Here is an 18,388-nt window from a genome sequence, read left to right as displayed (position 1 = left end):
ATCCCTCAGATCACTGCCTTCACTCTATCTGTGTCTGAGCCATCTGCCTACCCCGTCATGCAGTGCTCCTGTGTTTTATCTCTGACACTCTGGCTAGGTTTCAAAACTCCAAATTTTAGGGACCCAGTGCCGTACAGACCCACACTGATCCACTGGGGGATGGTCTGGTCAAGCTGTGGCTGGTGCCAGTTTGTCCCAGAAGATCAGTTTCACAAATATACAGGGGCTTGGAGTTTATGGTAAAGTGCAGGAAAAAGCCAGTGTCCAGGTGACCTGCCCTCAGCAGGTGTCTCTGTTTGTATGCTAATGAACAGAGCAGCTCAGTGTTGCCCACAGGCTCTTTTGTCCCTGGAGGGACATTGCCACCTCTTCCAAATACATTCCAAGAAGGAGATCTGTATCTCCCAATGCCACTCAGGGGGGATCCTCAGAACACACTATCCACTTCTGCTCCTGGGCCTCTGACCTCCTTCTCCACAGGAGAACCTCTATATCCACCAGGCTTTCCCCATGTTGAAGACTTTTAAAACTTCAGTCTCTGAGCTCTGCTGCTTCTAAAAACTTGCAAAAATCAGCCCCTCTCATTTTCTCCATCAGTAGTTTTGGGAAGTGTTTTTCTTGTACAATGCCCCTTGCTCTATTCACTCTCTCTTTCTCTCTCCTCTCTCTCAGATCAGGCTCCCTCCCCTCCATAGCAGCTGTGATTCTTTTCTCCCCCAAATCACATCTCTGCCAATCTCCTAGTTTCCAGGATGTGGCCTCTTTTCTCCTTCTGGTTCTGCAGTTTGTTTTCTCAGTTTTCAGATTGACTTCCTGGGTGTTTAGAATGATTTGATATTTATCTAGCTCTGCTGGAGGGACAAGGCAAGTATAGGGTCCTCTTACTACTTTGCCATTGTAACTTCTCTTTTATTCTTAAAGTACAGTTTTGCCAGGTAAAGTATTCTTGTTTGGCAGTTTATTTTTCTTTCAGTGCTTTGAATATATCTACCCACCCTCTTTAGACTTGCAAAGTTTCTGCTGAAAAATCCACTGATAGTCTTAAGTGATAAGTCATTTTTCTCTTGTTGCTGTGAAAATTCTTTGTTTTTGACTTCTGCCAATTTAGTTATAATGTGTCTCATGATGACCTCTCTGGGTTGAACATATTTGGGAAATTTTCCTGCATAGATTTGAGATGTTTCAACCATTATTTAAGGTTTTGGCCCCTTTTCCTCTCTCTCTCTTCTCCTTCTGAAACTCCTATGATTTGTTGGTTCTTTTGGGTATTGTATTAAGTTCTATAGGCTTTTTGCATGTTTTCATTCTTGTTTGTTCATTTATTTTTTAAAACACTTTAAAAAAATTTTAGAATTTTTTTTAAAGATTTTATCTGTTTATTTTATCTGTTTATAGAGAAAGAGAGAGAGCACAATCAGGCAGAGTGGCAGGCAGAGGCCGAGAGAGAAGCAGGCTCCCTGCTGAGCAAGGAGCATGATGCAGGACTCGATTCCAGGGCCCTGGGATCATGACCTGAGCCCAAGGCAGCCACTTAACTGACTGAGTCACCAGGTGTCCCTTGTTTGTTCATTTAAATTTATAATTTCAAATGAATTGTCTTTGAGTTTGTTGATTCTTTCTTCTGCTTAATTCTGTTATTGAAGTTACAGAAATCTTCAGTTTTATCATTTTATTCTTCAACTCCAGATTTTTTTTTTTTAGTTTTTATTTCCTTATTTTTAAATTTTTTTGTTTTGTTTTTATTTTCTGAGCTTCTCATTTTGTTCGTGCATTGTTTTACGGACTTTCTTTAGTTATCTGTGTTCTCTTTTAGCTCACTGAGCTTTTTAAAGACAATTTTTTGGAATTCTCTGTCAAGCAGTTCATGGAATTCCATTTCCTTGTCATTGGCTATGGAACTTTCTTCATTTCCTTTGGTGGTATCACATTTGCCTGATTTTTTGTGAATCTATAGCCTTGCACTGATGTCTGTGCAACTAAAGGAGCAGGAACTTCATCCATTCTTTACAAAGTATTTTGGCAGGTGAAGACCTACTCAGCAGGTCCCCAGGAAACAAGCCTGCCTCCAGGATCAGATCATGGGCTGCTTCCAGGTCTATAGTCAGATCAGTGGTTAGCTGGTTTATTAACGGGATTGTCAGGAGGCATAACTTGTGTTGGTTACACAGGTGGATAGGCTGCTTCTGAATCCATAGTTGGGAGGCCTGTCACTTGGGACACAGATTGGTATGTTTCCTCCCAGGTCCCTTGGGTGGACAAGATTGATCCTGGGATCACAGTTGAGCAGTTGGAGCTAGTTAGGGGGTTGCTTCTAGGTCTGCAGTTGGAACTGCAGTCTGTGGGCTTGTTGTTAAGGTCACAGGCAGGTGTCAACCCTGCCAGCTCCACCGGGAGGCAGGGTTGGTAGCATGGCAATGGTTGAGTGCAGCTAGAACATGTATATGGGGTAATAGAGCTGCTCCTGAGTCTGTAGTCAGAGTCCTGGGGCAGGGTATGCTTTCTCAAAGAGTCCTTCCTCTGTCTTGGGTGCCACTGGGGTATTGCAACTTTCTACCTGGATTTTGAAGTTCTTACAATGGCACTTTTAGTTGTGGGTGGTTGCCAAATTCGTGTTTTGGGGGGAATGAGTGCTGGAGACCTCCTATTCTACCATCTTACTAGTAACCATCAATTAGCTGCTGGCCTTCTTGAATTAATTTCATGCTTCTTTTCAAAGGAAAACAAAATTGGAAAATGCCATTTTCCCCCCCTACATGGAATCATTTATCTTTAAACTAATGCTCAAAGCATTGCTTTAAATTGTTTATTCAACTGCTCATCTTTTATAAGAATCATTCCATTGAAATTTTGACTTTATAGATGAGAACTTTAGAGGTGAAGTGATATTATTTTGGGTTGGAGTTGTGACCATGTATTGTATAGGCTTTGTGAGATACACTTGGTAGACCTCAGTTTATAAAAGAATAGCAGTAAAGTAAGTGCTACATGCCTGGCACTATGCAGTACTTCTGAAAAGTTCTTTTTTTCCTCCTGTTCACTTCCCTCAGATGCTCAAGTTGCTCTCATGCACTTCCACCTCTAGGCTATGCAGAAAAAAAACCCCAAAACCCTTCATATGAAGCCCATTAACTCCACATGTTTCTCTTGTCCTTCTCTGTATTTTTGTTGTTGTTTTCCAAATTTTGCACTTCAGTCTCAAAGACTTCGTTAAGCAGAAATGACCCATTTTCAGAGAGAAAGGTAAGAAAGTAAATAGGCAAAGCTAAGATTTATCTTTAGGGAATAGTGAAAAGGGGACATAGTGAGAACATTCAAATACTATTTTTGTTCCTTCACACACACAGTCATCTATGTGCTATTTGTGCTTTTTCCTATAATTTCTCATACAACTTCTTCATGTTGAAATTCTTACCTTTGAAGGCCACCCGCTCAGCTGAACATCTTGGCTGGAAGTCATTGTTCTCTTACCTCCTCATGTTTTTTAGGGGGTAGCACTTGTAGTCTAACTTACTATGTACTTCTTTCTTACTAAATTAGGCAAGAATCATGCCATTTTTCTCAGTGACCTTCAAAGCTTGGCTTCTCAAAGTATAATCTCCAAGCCAGCAGCATACACATTACTGAGAGCCTGTTAGAAATTCAGAATCATGGGCTCTGCTCCAGACCTATTCAGTGAGAATCAGTATTTTAATAAGGTACCCTCATTTGTTTGTATGATCATTAAAATTAAGCCTTTGTTATAATCAGCTGACTTGGTATTTTACATTATAATATCCAAGAACTGTCTTACAACACACCAACTAGCAATGCCCAGGGATTTCTTATTTTTATTCATTTACCGGAAGCTCTTGGCAGCTATAACACCTTATTCTGTTACACTTTAAGTACTTTGGGTAATTTGGATACTATTACCTTCTTCATTACAGGTCTTAGTCCTCAAAGATTCGGCACAGGTGTCTTTTTCAAGTTCATTTCTTCTGTCAAGTACTTGTCTGTTGTTTTTTTAATTGAAAAAAGGATTAAAAAGAAAATTATAGGGTTAATATGTTATAGACTTTAAAGTACTGAAAACTTTCAAACTTCTGAAGTTTTAAAAAATGCAGTAAAAAATTTCCTTGGAAACTTTAAGCAATACAATCATTTAAATATCATAGTATTAAAAATATTGAAAATCATTTTCAGTTTTTCCCCATCATTAAATAATTTATAGGACATTTTTGAAGAACAATTAAATTCAAATTTAAGATACAAATAAAATGTTTTACATATATGATTTTCAAAAGAAGTAATGGAAACAGAATGTGACAGTCTAAACTGCTGGAGTTTAGAAGATTAGAATGGATAGTAAAAATTTCCTATTAAATAAATTTTATTTTCCTAGCTTTAAAAGTGATCTATTATTATAGAAAAATTTAAAAACCACAGGAAAAAAATTAACATAATCCAAATATCCAGAGTTCTCATTTGGATAATTAGCTCCTGTACTAACTATTATGCATTTTTAAAAACAAAGCTGAGAAATATTGTCTTATGTTTTTTATAGTTCTCATACATTTTTTGTTAAATGTTTTATTTAAATTATTATACCTTAAAATGAACTTTCAGTGATGTAGATTCTAGGGTATCTGGCTAGCTCCGTTTGGAAGAGCATGAGACTCTTAATTTCAGGGTTGTGAGTTGGAGCCTCACTTTGGCTATAGAGATGACTTAAAAATAAAAATCTTAAAGAAAAAGATGTAGATTCTATGAATTTAACAGATGTATAGATATATGTTACTGCTGGGTGCCTGGGTGGCTCAGTCAGTGCTTTTAAGCAGCCTTTTCTTGATTTCAGCTCAGGTCATGATCTCAGGGTTCGTGCTCAGCAGGGAGTCTGCTTGAGGATTCCCTCTCTTCCTCTGTCCCCCACCCCTAAAATAAATAAACAAATAAAATCTTAAAAAAAAAATTCTGCTACTACTACCAGTATGCAGAATACAGAACAGTCTCAGCATGCAAAACAAAACAAAACAAAAAAACTCCCTCATACTCAACATTCAGAGTCTCCCCTATTAGTAACCCCTAGGAATCGCTAATTCCTCCTCATAACTATAGTTCTGACTTCAAAAATGTCATGTAATTGTAATCAGAGGTAAAAACTTATGATTGGGTTCTGTCACTCGGTGTGATGTTCTGTATATTCATCCAAGATGTTATATTCAACAGTTCACTTTATATTGATGAGGAGTATTTCACTGTATAGGTCTATCAGTTTGTTTATCACCTTCTGAAGGATATTTGTTTTCCCAGGTTTTGGTGATTATGAATAAAATGACTCCCAAACATTCATGTGCAGGTTTTACTATGATAAAAGTGTTTATTTCTCTAGTGTAAATATGCAAGAGTAAGATTGCTGACTCATATGGTAAGCTTATGTTTAACTTTATAGGAAGATATGGAACTTTTTCCCAGGATGGCTATACCATTTTGTATTCTTATCGGCAAGTATGAGAGCTCTACTTGCTGTGCACCCTAACTAGTCGTTGGTATTATAAATACCTTTTTATTATAGACATTGTAATAGATATGCAGAGGTAGCTCATCATGGTTTTAATTTTTAACTTTGCATTTCCCTCATGGCTAATGACATTGAATATTTTCTCATGGGCTTATTTGTCATTCGTGCATCTCCTTATTAAACCATTCAAGTCATACCTTTTGCCCATTTTTTTTTAAAGATTTTATTTATTTATTTGACAGAGAGAGATCACAAGTAAGCAGAGAGGCAGGCAGAGAGAGAGGGGGAAGCAGGCTCCCTGCTGAGCAGAGAGCCCAATGCGGAGCTCGATCCCAGGACCCTAGGATCATGACCTGAGCTGAAGGGAGAGGCTTTAACCCACTGAGCCACCCAGGCGCCCCCCTTTTGCCCATTTTAATTGAGTTTTCTTGTTGGTAATGTTTTCTTATTTTGAATTTTTAGAGTTCTTTATATATTCTGGGTTTAAATCCTTCATCTGTTACGGGATTTGCAAATGTTTTCTCCTAGCACATAGCTTGTTTTTTCATGCTTTTAAGAGTACCTTTTTTTTTTTTTTTTTAAGATTTTATTTATTTGATAGCGAGAGAGGGAACACAAGCAGGGGGAGTGGGAGAGGGAGAAGTAGGCCTTCCCCTGAGCAGGGAGCACAATGTGGGTCTCTATCCCAGGACCTTGGGATCATGACCTGAGCCAAAGGCAGCCACCTAATGACTGAGCCACCCAGTCTTCCTTATGCTCTTTGTATCTTTTAAGAGCATATCCTTATGCTCTTATGTATCTTTTAAAGAGGAAAAGTTGATGAAGCCTAGCTTATCAACTTTTTTTTTTTCTGGATTATGCTTTTAGTTTCAGAGCTGAGAATTCTTAGACTAATCCCAGGTAATGAAGATTTACTCCTATGCTCTCTTTTAAAAGTTTTATAGTTTTACATTATATATTTAGGTGTATGATCCATTTTGAGTTAATTTTTGAATAAGGTATGAGGTTTAGTTTGGGGGTCATTGCCTTTACACATAAGATGTCCAGTTGTTCCAGCACCATTTGTGGAAGAGTACTCTTTCTCCATTGAATTGCTTTTGTACTTTTGTAAAAAATCGATGGGGCATATATACATAGGTTTATTTTAGGATTGTCTGTTCTTTTTCATTAATCTACATGTCCTTTTTCTTTTTTAAAAATTTATTTATTTATTTATAAACCATTAGTCCTTTTTAAAAAAAGATTTTATATATTTATTTGGCAGAAAGAGAGGCAAGCAGAGAGATAGAGAGAGAAGCAGGCTCCCCGCTGAGCAGAGAGCCTGACATGGGGCTTGATCCCCTATTAGAACTCTGGGATCATGACCAGAGTTTTGTTAGCGTTTCTGGAGATTTTCTCTGTTCTGTTCTAGGTTTGTTGCTTTGTTCTTTCCTGCCAAAGGGTCCCCTTTAATATTTCTTGCAGGGCTGGTTTAGTGGTCATGAATTCCTTTAGTTTTTGTTTGTCTGGGAAACCCTTTATCTCTCCTTGTATTCTGAATAAGAGCCCTGCTGGATAGATTATTCTTGACTGCACGCTTTTCCCTTTCAGCACATTGAATATATCATGCTACTGTTTCAGCCTGCCAAGCTCCTGCGGAAGGATCGGTAGCAGGTCCCAGGGATCTTCCCTTGTAAGTTAGGGACTTCTTTTGTCTTGGTGCTCTAATGAGTTTTTCTTTAGCACTGTATGTTTCAAATTTAACTATAATATTTCTTGGTGTTGGCCTAGCTTCTGTTGATTTTGATGGGAGTTCTCTGTGCTTCCTGGATTTGGATGTCTGTTTCCTTGCCCAGATTAGGGAACCGTTAAGCTATTATTTCCTCAACAAAATTTTCTGCCGCCTATTCTCGCTCTTCTTCTTTTGGGACTCCTAATATCATGGCTGTTTTGTTTGATAGAGTCATTGAATTCCCTAGGCCTATTCTCATGATCCATAATTCTTGGTCTGCTTTCTTCTATTTCCTCATTTTCCATTATTCTGTCTTCTGTATCACTTATTTGTTTCTCTGCTTCTTCCTGGTGTTCATTATATCCACTCTGTTTCAGATTTCAATTATTGCATTTTTCACTTCTGATTTCTTAAAATTCTTTTTTCTCTGTGGTAAGGGCCTCCCTGACGTCTTCCATAGTTTTCTTTAGCTCAGTGAGTATCCTTGTAATGTTGCTTTAAATTCTTCATCAGCGGGACGCCTGGGTGGCTCAGTTGGTTAAGCAGCTGCCTTCGGCTCAGGTCGTGATCCCAGCGTCCTGGCATAGAGTCCCGCATCGGGCTCCTTGCTCTGCAGGGAGCCTGCTTCTCCCTCTGCCTCTGCCTGCCATTCTGTCTGCCTGTGCTCGCTCTCTCTCCCTCTCTCTCTGACAAATAAATAAAATCTTTAAAAAAAAAAATTCTTCATCAGCCATATTACTTTTGTCTCTTTCAGTTAGATCTCTGGCTGTGACCTCTTCGTGTTTCATTTGGAATGAATTCCTCCATCTTGGCAGTTTGTCTATATGTCTCTGTCTTCTTTGTGTTAGAAAAGCCTGTTATGTTTCCTCCTCCTCAGGGTAATGTTTTATGAAGAGGTCATATACCGTGCAGGGCCTGGTGCTTCAGAAGTGTCTCTGGTGTGTGCTGCATGCTCTCTGCTGCTGAGTTTTGGCTTGCTCTATCCCTCAGGGCCATCATCTGCAAATCTTGTCTTCAGTGGGCAGTGTTTGGACCTTGGCCAGAGTGTGGCCAGTTTTAACAGGTTTGCTCTCGTCTGCTTCTTAAATGAGACCTGATGCTACTTTCACTGGAACTGAAGCCTTGCAGAACTCTGGTCAGGAGACTTGGTGTGTGCAGGGATTTCTGCTGATCAGGGAAAGGGGCCCACTGTACTGGGACTGAGACACATATTCTGGAGAAGGGCAGTACCAGTTGACAGCCGCAGGGCAGTACTTGGTGTAAGAGGTTATGTAGCCAGTGTTGGCACTGTGCTATTTACTGAAGCTGGTTTATGCTGAGGGATGGGAGAGGGAAATGGTGTCAGCCAGCTCCTTTATCCCTGAAGAGAGGTCTCCATGCTTGCTACTCTCAGGGAATCACTCTCAGAAGAGCAAACAGTCTTCCCCTATGCATCGCAGGTATTTTTTAGGTCATTGTTTTCACATTGTCTGTGTCCAGGTTGTTTGCCTGGCAGAAACAGCATGGTGCACTTTGGGCTCTATCCCAGCCAAGCCTGGTGACTTTAAAAACTCTAAACTTTAGGGATGTGTTGTGGTGGGGGTTTGTGTTGGTCTTCTGGGGGAGGGTCTCACTGCATTAGGAGGGATGCAGATTTGACCAACAAGGGCAGTGATGCCAGAGCACAGGGCATGGGGCTTAGAGCAAGCAGGCTAACTCGGCAGCCAGTTTGTGGTGACCCACTCTTGGCACGTGGTTCTGAGGCTATGCCAAGGGGTTGGGGAGGGAAATGGTACCTACTAGCTCTTTCTTTACCAGAGAGTCATCTCTGCGAATGCTACCTTTCACAGATGCACTCCAAGAAAAGCAAATGATCTCTCTTCTGTGTGGTGTAAGCATCCCTCACATCACCCTGTCTGCCCTAGATGCTGCTTGCTTGACTTCTCTCCAGGAGTAGGGCAGGGCTATATCCCAGCCAAGCCTACCAACCTTTAAAACTCCAATCTTTGACCCCCACTGGTTGCAAAAAACTCAGGAAAATCAGCCTCTCTCATTTTCCTGCCAATGGCTTTGGGAAGTGTTCTTCTTGTGCATTCCCATGTGCTACCCCTGCACCCTTCTCTGCAACTAGGTCTCCCCCATCTCTGCAGCAACTGTGATCCTTTTCTCCCCTAAACCATGTCTCTGTTCCTCCTACCTTCCTCGATGTGGCCTCTTTCTCCTAGTTGTACAGTTTTTTCTGTCAGTACTCAGGTTGATTTCTTGGGCATTCAGAATGATTTGTTAGTTATTTAGTTGTGTTCAAGGGACAAGATAAGCCTAGGGTCCTTCTCTTAGCTCCCTCCTCTACCAAACATTTAAAGAAGAGTTAGTACCTATCCTCAAATTATTCCAGAAAACTGAAGAAGAATGAAACCTTCTGAACTCCTTTTACAAGGCCAGTAAGTTAGGGGTTTCATTTTCTCTGAATAAATACCCAGAAATAAATTGCTAGGTTATATAGTAGTTCTCTTTTTAATTTTTCAAGAAACCTCCATATTCTTTTCCATACATTCCCACCAGCAGCGTACAAGGGTTCCCTTTTCTCCACATCTTCCCCAACCCTTATTTCTTGTTTGTTCGTTTGTTTTTTTGTTTTTAATTTTAGCCATTCTCACAGGTATAAGGTGATATCTCATTGTAGCTTTGACTTTAATTTCCCTGATAGTGAATGCTGTTGAGCATCTTTTCATGGACCTGTTGGCCATCTGTATGTCATTGGAAAAATGTTTAGACTCTGTGCCCATTTTTCATATTTTCGTTTTTTTTATATTGAGTTATATGAATTATTTATATATTTTGGATTTTAACCCCTTATCAGATAAATGATTTACAAGTATTTTCTCCCATTCAGTGGGTTGCCTTTTCATTTTGCTGATGGTTTCCTTTTGGTTTGAAGAAGCTTTTTAGTTTGTTGTTGTCCCACTTGTTTATTTTTGGTTTTGTTGCCTTTGCTTTTGGTGTCAGATGGAAAAAATCATTGCCAAGATCAGTGTCAAGAAGCTTACTGCCTGTTTTCTTTAACTATTTTATGGTTTCAGGCCTTACGGTTAAGTCTTTAATCTACTTCGAGTTAATTTTTGGAAGTGATGTAAGATGATGGACTGGTTTCATTCTTTTGCATTTGATTGTCAGGCTCTTCCAGCATCATTTACTGAGGAGACTGTCCTTTCCCCATTAAATGCATGGCTCATTTGTTACAAATTAATTGACTGCATGCATATGGGTTTATTTCTGTGATTTCTCTTTCTTCCCATTCTGTGTGTCTTTTTATGCCCAAACCATACTCTTTTGATTGGATTGTGAAATGTATTCTAATGAGGTCTTTTAAGAAAAAAATTAACATATAATGTATTATTTGCTTCAGGGATACAGGTCTGTGAATCATCAAGCTTATGCAATTCACAGCACTCACCATAGCACATACCCTCCCCAAAGTCCATAACCCAGCCACCCTATCCACCTCCCCACCCCAAATCCCAGCAACTCTCAGTTTGTTTCCTGAGATTAAGAATCTCTTATGGTTTGACTCCCTCCCTGGCCCCATCTTGTTTCATTTTTTTCCCTCCCTGCCCCGCCATGACCCCCTACCCTGCCTCTCAAATTCCTCATATCAGAGAGATCAGATGATAATTGTTTTTCTCTGATTGACTTATTTCAACAAGGTCTTTTGGTTAATCTCTATGTTAAGATTTTATTTAATGTTTTGATTTAAATCTATCTTTGTCATATTTTCTTCCACAGTTTTGTGTTTGTTTGTTTCCTCTTTTTCTTTTGGGATATTTGGACTTTTTTAGTATTTTCTTCTGGTATTATTTCCCTCTGTCTGAAGAACTTTTAATAATTCTTTTAGAGCTGGTCTGTTGGAAAGATGTTCTCTCAATTTTTCTTCAACATATTTGGGAAGTTTTTAGCCATTACTTCTTTGTCTATTTTTTTCAGCATGGCATGCTTTTTCTTTTCTTTCTAGGACTCTGATGTTATGAATATTAGACTTTGACATCGTCTCTCTCTTCATTTTTTTCCAGTATATATTTTTTCTCTTTCTTGTTCATTTGTTGTTCATTGTTCTATTGATTTGTCTTCCAGTTCACTGACTCTTTCCTTTTTCATCTCATTTCTGCTATTGAAGGCATCAGTGAGCTTTAAAAAATTCTGGTTTTTGAGTTCATTATTTGTTTTTTTTTTCTGTTTTCTGTTTCTTTTTGAGACTTCCTATTTTTCATTTGTTTCAACAGTTTTTGTGATTGTTAGAAAATTTTTGTAAAGCTGCTTAAAGTTTTGTTAGATAATTCCATCATCTGTCATCTCAGTGTTGTTGTCTTTTGACTATTTTTTTCCATGTGAGTGGAGTTTTTCATGTAGTAATTTGGGGTCCTGGACATTTTAAACACTGTATGACTTCCTTGTTGAAATCCCATGATAAATGTTGGTAATTTTGCCCTAGCAGCCAACTGATCTTTTTAGGTTTAGGCTTCAAGTTCCAGTGCACCTCTGTGAGCTGTGGTTCCAATGTCAGCTCATTTTTCAAAGTCTTTGCAATACTATTTAGATCTGGAAATGTGCATCATCCACTTGTCAATCTGTGACTTGGGTGATGCTTTATGTTAGTTTAGATCTCAAAAGTCTTTTATATGCTGGTTAAGGTTAGATCCATAATACACGGGCTTGGGGTATGAAACTGGAGTTTATAAATAATTTAATGGGGTCACTTTCTTGAGGTCCTTCCTGTCTGTAATCTCCTTTGGTACCTTCTAGTCGAGGAAGCAGTGGCTTCAGTCACTTCATGCTGCCACACACCTCCTTGGCTGGAACTGTCTCCAGGCCCAAGTTGTGGAAAAATGAAGGAAAAAATACTGGTAAATTTACCATAAAGTGGTGAGGTACTTCAGATTCTGGTCTTCTTCCTTACTCTATCTGTCGCTATTTACTTGCCAGAGCCTTCAAATAGTTACTCTGTACATTCTTTGTAGGATTTTAGCTGCATTCAGTAGGAGAGAAAGGGATAAATAGTGTGCTTGTTCCATCTGGAACCAGAATCTGATAATCCTGATTTTTAATGGCTTACATAGTATTCTAATATTTGGATATACTATAATTTACTCAGTTTCCCAAATATACATTTAAATTATTCAGTTTTATGATAATAATGTGATGGACATTTCTATGTATATATTACAAAAGTGAAATTTTAAGTCATGATACTTAAACTCTTTTTGATACAACTGCCAAAATTACTTTCTGAAAAACTTACTTGGATTTATAAAACTTGACCATCAAAAAGAATATTGACCACTTTATTTTTTTTTTATTTTTTTATTTTTTTAAGATTTTATTTATTTATTTGACAGACAGAGATTACAAGCAGGCAGAGAGAGAGGAGGAAGCAGGCTCCCTGCTGAGCAGAGAGCCTGATGTGGGGCTCGATCCCAGGACTCTGAGATCATGACCTGAGCCGAAGGCAGAGGCTTTAACCCACTGAGCCACCCAGGCGCCCCGAATATTGACCACTTTAAAATAAAAACAAATCGAGGGGTACCTGAGTGGCTCATTCAGTTAAGTGTCTGAATTCAGTTAAGTATCTGAAATTAAGTGATTTTGGCTCAGGTCATGATCTAAGGTCATGAGATCAAGCCCCAAATTGGGCCCTGAGCTCAGCAGGGAGTCTGTTTCTCTTCCTCTCCCTCTGCCTCTCCCCCGTTAGTGCCTCTCCCCCTTAAAGTGCTCTCTCTCTCTTAAAAATAAATAAATCTTTTAAAAAGCAAAAACAAATGGAGATCAGCCTTGAAAATTCCCTCAACACACAAAACCAGTTTCATTATACAAACAAAGCTTAATTGCGCTTATTTGGCAAGACTAACTTAATCTAGGTCATTTCTTGCTTATGCCTGTGGAAATCATAAGTAAAACTTGAATTGTTTTATAGAGTTTTTATAAGGCAACCACTCACCAATTCCCTATCATTTAAGAAAATTTTAATATTATAACCAATCACTGTGAAGAATAAATAATCACTGCTCTCTCACTATATAAGCTGCTCTATAAAAAAACAAGCCTCATTTGAGTCTCATTCATGTTTTGAATGAGTCTCATTTTTATGCCCAAACCATACTCTTTTGATTGGATTGTGAGTCTCATTCCATGTTTTGGTTTGAGGGCCTCTGGTTTGAAACTTTCTTTTTGATGTGTGCACAATAAAATTTTCCTCATTACTACTTCAGTGATTCATTAGTTTTACTCTGTTATTTCTGATGGACTGAAACACATTAAACACCATTTAAAAATGCATTTGACTATTCCCTACCCCTCCACCTCAAAAAATTGTGGTCACCACTGCAGGTTAATAGCTTAATTTATGGCTCTGGAAACTGATAAATTTAGGGAACTAATCAAGCATTTACTTTGCCTTTTAGGGTAATCAAATAACTGATAAAGAACCTTTTTTTCCCCTGTATAAAAGAATTCTAGCTTATAAATGACAGAATTAGAAGTTTGCTACCCCTAATTAAATAATCTCGGGAGCTCTCATTGGTAAATTCCAAAGCACTAGACAGAATGTTGATGGGGAACTTTATACAGATCTTCGTTGACTTTTGATGGGGTTACATTCTGGTAAACCCATTGTAAGTTTCAACTACTCAAAGTCAGTGATGCATTTTATACCCTAACCTACCAAACATCATAGCTTACCTACCTTAAATATATTTAAATGTATTAAATATATTCTGAACCCTTCCATTAGCCTATAATTAGGCCAAATGATCTAACACAAAGCTATTTTCTAATACAGTATTGAGTATCTCATGTAATTTATTGAATACTGTACTGAAAGTGAAAAACAGAATGGCTGTATGGGTACAGAAGTAAGTGTGTCAGTTGATTACCCTCCTAATCATGTAGCAGATTGGGCGCTGTGGTTGGCTGCCACCACCCAGCATCACAAGGGGGTACTGTACCACATAGTACTAGCCCAGGAAAAGATCAAAACTCAGTATTTGAAGTATGGTTTCTACTGAATGTGTATCACTTGTGCACCATCATGAAGTAAAAAACCAATCTAAGTCAGGGACCATTGGTAATGGAGAATTCCAGGGATTAATTTTAGCATCATTAAAAGACCTTGTGTACTTCAAGTTGTAATGTAATAAAGAGCACAGTATCCTTTGTTATTTTTTGTGATTTGGGACACAAAGTAACAATTTCCCTAAATTTGTTTATAGGAACATACTTAAGAAAAGCAAAATAATTATAATTTATAAATATAGGGAATTTACAGATGATATATATATTCTTCTCCCATCTTCCAGACATGCAGTTTGTCTCTGGGAAGGGATATGCAAAGCTTGGTGTATCTCGAATTGTAGGTAATAGACAAATAGCTTGGTTTATAAGGAAAAGTTATACATGGTGGTGTTAGGGTATTTCAGGCCTCATTTAGAGGATTTTTTGTGGAGATCTGCCTTGTATTCAGAATTCAGTTCAGGACCCTTGTCCACCTGTTTTCAGGTGTACATAAAATAGCAAAACCAAAGCATCTTTTGTTATATTTTTTTCTATGTATATAAATGCCATCATCTTTCTTAGGTTATTTTCTGCTTTTGTAATTCTCTCCTTGAAAGCTTCATTTTCCTAACTTTTTTCATTTCTCTTTGTTGACAGAGGAAGGTATGTAAACCTAGATTCAACAAATATGGTAAAGTGATAAAAAAAGGACCCAAAGAAATAGTGAAGAATACTAAAAGCACATGGACATTTCTGCTTTGTCCTCAATGGTATACATTTCATTATTTTTTTGGAAACCATACATTTAAATATTTTAACATAAAAAAATATTTTAACATAGCTGCATGAGGTCCATATCCAAGAATAACTGCTTTCAGGGAAAAAAGAAATGTAGACATAAAGACTCCTTAAATGAGTCCCTCCCTTCTTTCCTTCCTTCCTTCCTTCTTTCTTTATGATTTCTTTCTTTTAGAGAGAGAGCAAGTGAGTCGGGGAAGGTGTAGACAGAGAGAAAAACCAGAGAGTCCCCACTGAGTGGGACTTGTGCTCCATCCCAGGATGCCAAGACCATGACCTGAACCAAAACCAAGAACAAGACGTTTAAGTGACTGAGCCACTGAGGCACCCCAAAGTGAGTCCCTTTAAACTGGGATTGAAAATCACCATAGGGGCAGCTGGGTTGCACAGTCGGTTGAACAGGTTGAGCATGGGACTGTTGGTTTTGGCTCAAGTCATGATCTCAGGGTTGTGAGATCAAGCCCTGAGACAGGGCACTGCACTCAGTGGGGAGTCTGCTTCCCCTCTCCCTCTTCTTCTCCCCCTCTCCTTGCCATGCTCTGTCTCTGTCTCTCTCTCTCTCAAGTAAATAAATAAATCTTTAAATAAAAAAAGTTAAAAGAAGGTCACTGTAATAGTAACTATACAATTAATACAATATAATTAACTAAAAACAATACAATTAACTAAAAAATAAAAGGTAAAAACATATAGATAAGCTTATATTAATAAAAAGTAGGTTATAATTTCAACTCTGCACAAATTCTTAGAATGAACAAAGAATAAATCAGTTCTTTTGGGTGGGAGGGTAGTGGTTCTAGTTTTTCTGACTAGATTCTCTAGGAGCATTGTATAGCATCTTTAACTTCACATCTGACGTTTATAACACACATCATCTTAAAGAGGGCCACTTTTTCAAGAAATACTTAAGGACTTCATCTTTCCGTGGCTTCTGTTAGTACTTTGGTAATAAACTCATTTTCTTTTGCAATTCTTTTAATTTCATTATCCTTATGGAATTTCTTTTTTTCACTTAATGGTCTAAGTGCCATTTCCTCATTTATCAGTGGTTTTTGCATGAGATTTCTCCAGCATCCCTTTCACTGAGCTCATGAAATATTCTTTTGTGCAAGGTTTTTAGTTGTTTAGAAATGTCTTTGTATTATTATGTTAGGTGTTTTCATAGCTGACAGTCTCTGAAAGCACTGATGACCTAGCACTTAGTAGGTGGAATTAAATGCTTGTATTCACTGTGGAGGGATATTTGAGTGGGGACTGAGGTTATAAGTAGTTAGCTCATTCTTAAATATTTCACATTATAAAGACTGTTGTTGCTTTATGTAAAGTCATACAACTGTAGGGTTTCAGATGATGAATATATAGGTAATAAGGACCCTCCCCATAGCTGAAATGTTATGTTTTAAATGCCAAGTTATGAAGTTTGAGTTTTCTGAGCTTTGTGGAAGAAAAGTACTATGTAAGAAGTATGGTGAAGTCCACTAATAAAGGTAAAGGGTTTCAAAATGTATAACACTAGTAAGGCTTTGTACATGAAATTATACTCCTGTGTTTTTCATTTCACTTAGTTAATAAAAAGAACACATGCCAAACCAAAACCCTAACCCTTAAGAGCTTTGGATTTTCAAGGTATTTGCTTTTCTAGTTCTAGTACTGGAGAACTATGATTCTATAATAGAACCATGAATCAATCTGTAAAGAACCTCCTTTCTTCATCGCTTTTCTTGAGATACATCAAAGCCACAACAGAATGAAACTCCTCTTTTACAGTCAGTTTTAGTGGGTCAGAAGATGAAAATAAGAAAATCCACTGGAGACCAGATTAGGCTGAAGAGAAAATAGAAATATTCTTTTTTGTTCTCCAGCTGTCATTACATATCTTCCTCACATTACCTTGATAAGCTTTCTTAAACATAGAGATCCAGTGAAAACCTGTAAATATCTTTCAGTTGTCAAAATGCCAATACCCTTTAATTTTTATGTTTTCAAAGAGCTTAAGACTGATGGTCTTCTTTGGAAAGATGTTTAAAATTGTTCAGTTTTAGTCATATACTGGGGCTTAGAAAAAGGTGTCTCTACTTGTGTTATGTTTGCTGCCCATAAAACCAAAAACTGTCTTGGGGATAATTTGAACTTAATCAGTCCTGTGTAATATACATTAAGTTACCTTAATAGCCACACATTGGAAATGCTCAGCATAGTCTACATTTATTTCAGTTTAAGATGCAGAAATGGACTTCCTAGACATATGCCATATGTTCTCTTCTTATGCCAAGTTAACAAGAATTAAAAGACTGAGATGAATAAACAAGGTCAACTTAAGCTGAGCCAAATTAGACAACAGAATAATTGTCAGATTTTCTGTTGGCAGGGACAGTTTGTTTTGAGCCAATCTCCATGAATTATAGGCTGTAAATTTTTTTTCTGGGAAGTCTACCGCCAAGCATTCTGTTGACAATTTTCTTTGTTTTGTAAACACTGAAAATTTTCATCAAGTATATTGTTTATAGGCACACATAAGGATTATGGATAGATAGGGGTTTTTTTGTTTGTTTGTTTGTTTGTTTTAACTTAAGGGAAATTTGCTTAGATACAAATCAAATAAAACCAAGCCAAAATGTAGTAACTTTTAACAGGATAGTATTTCATTTGGAGTTTTTTAGGCATGAATTCAGATAGCAATAGCAGGAAACCAGTATTACAATTAATGTATGACTGTTAATATAAAGGTAGATATGTATGTTACAAATACAAGATTTGATTGCTCTACAGTAAAGAATCTTAGCCTTTGAAGAGGATAAGCTAATACAAATAGGAAAATTGAAGAAATGAGAGAAATGGAATTATTTTAAATATAATAAATAGTTTAGAACAGTATCAAATCTAAAGTTAAATATTTAGTCCTAGGATCATTTAATTTATTTATCATTGCGCCTCTCACTCTGCCGTTCTTCTTTCTAAACTGCCTTTTCTTTGAGTTGCTTAACTTTTTTAAATTGCTATATCAAAAATATGAAAAACTAACCATTTGAATAATGTTTATCCTAGCCACATAAAAAATATGAAAACCAACTATTTGAATAATAGTGGTAGTGACATACAAAGTATAAAATCTCAGTCAGTTCACATAATGGTGATTTTAAAAAACACTCACTTATACCCTAGATGTTGTAACTGCTATTAATATGCAAATGCTTGATTATTTTGGGGTAAACTTAACACACTTATTACCAGCTATATATTCTTATATCCTATATATTCTTGTATAATAATAATAATAATAATAATAATAATTCTTTTGTTTATTCAGTAAATATTTATTAAGCATCTGTTACATCCCAGGCACTTTTCTATGTCCTGGAGGA

At 37.4% G+C, this 18,388-nt stretch overlaps 1 protein-coding gene across 2 annotated transcripts in view; it reads right to left on the bottom strand.

Moving 5' to 3' along the window:
- The window catches only part of WDPCP (WD repeat containing planar cell polarity effector), a 363,960-nt gene that overhangs the window by 57,879 nt on the left and 287,693 nt on the right, over window positions 1–18,388 (bottom strand). For both annotated transcript variants that reach the window (XM_032873803.1, XM_032873802.1), the window contains exon 16: window positions 3,913–3,992. In XM_032873803.1, the coding sequence (XP_032729694.1) occupies window positions 3,913–3,992 (80 nt within the window). The remainder of the gene's footprint in view (window positions 1–3,912; window positions 3,993–18,388) is intronic.

The sequence above is a fragment of the Lontra canadensis genome, unplaced genomic scaffold, assembly GCF_010015895.1.
Source record: "Lontra canadensis isolate GAN:19392208 unplaced genomic scaffold, GSC_riverotter_1.0 scaffold50, whole genome shotgun sequence".
NCBI lineage: Eukaryota > Metazoa > Chordata > Mammalia > Carnivora > Mustelidae > Lontra > Lontra canadensis.
Note: the sequence above shows the minus strand (reverse complement) of the source record. Positions and strands in the feature narration are given on the sequence as shown.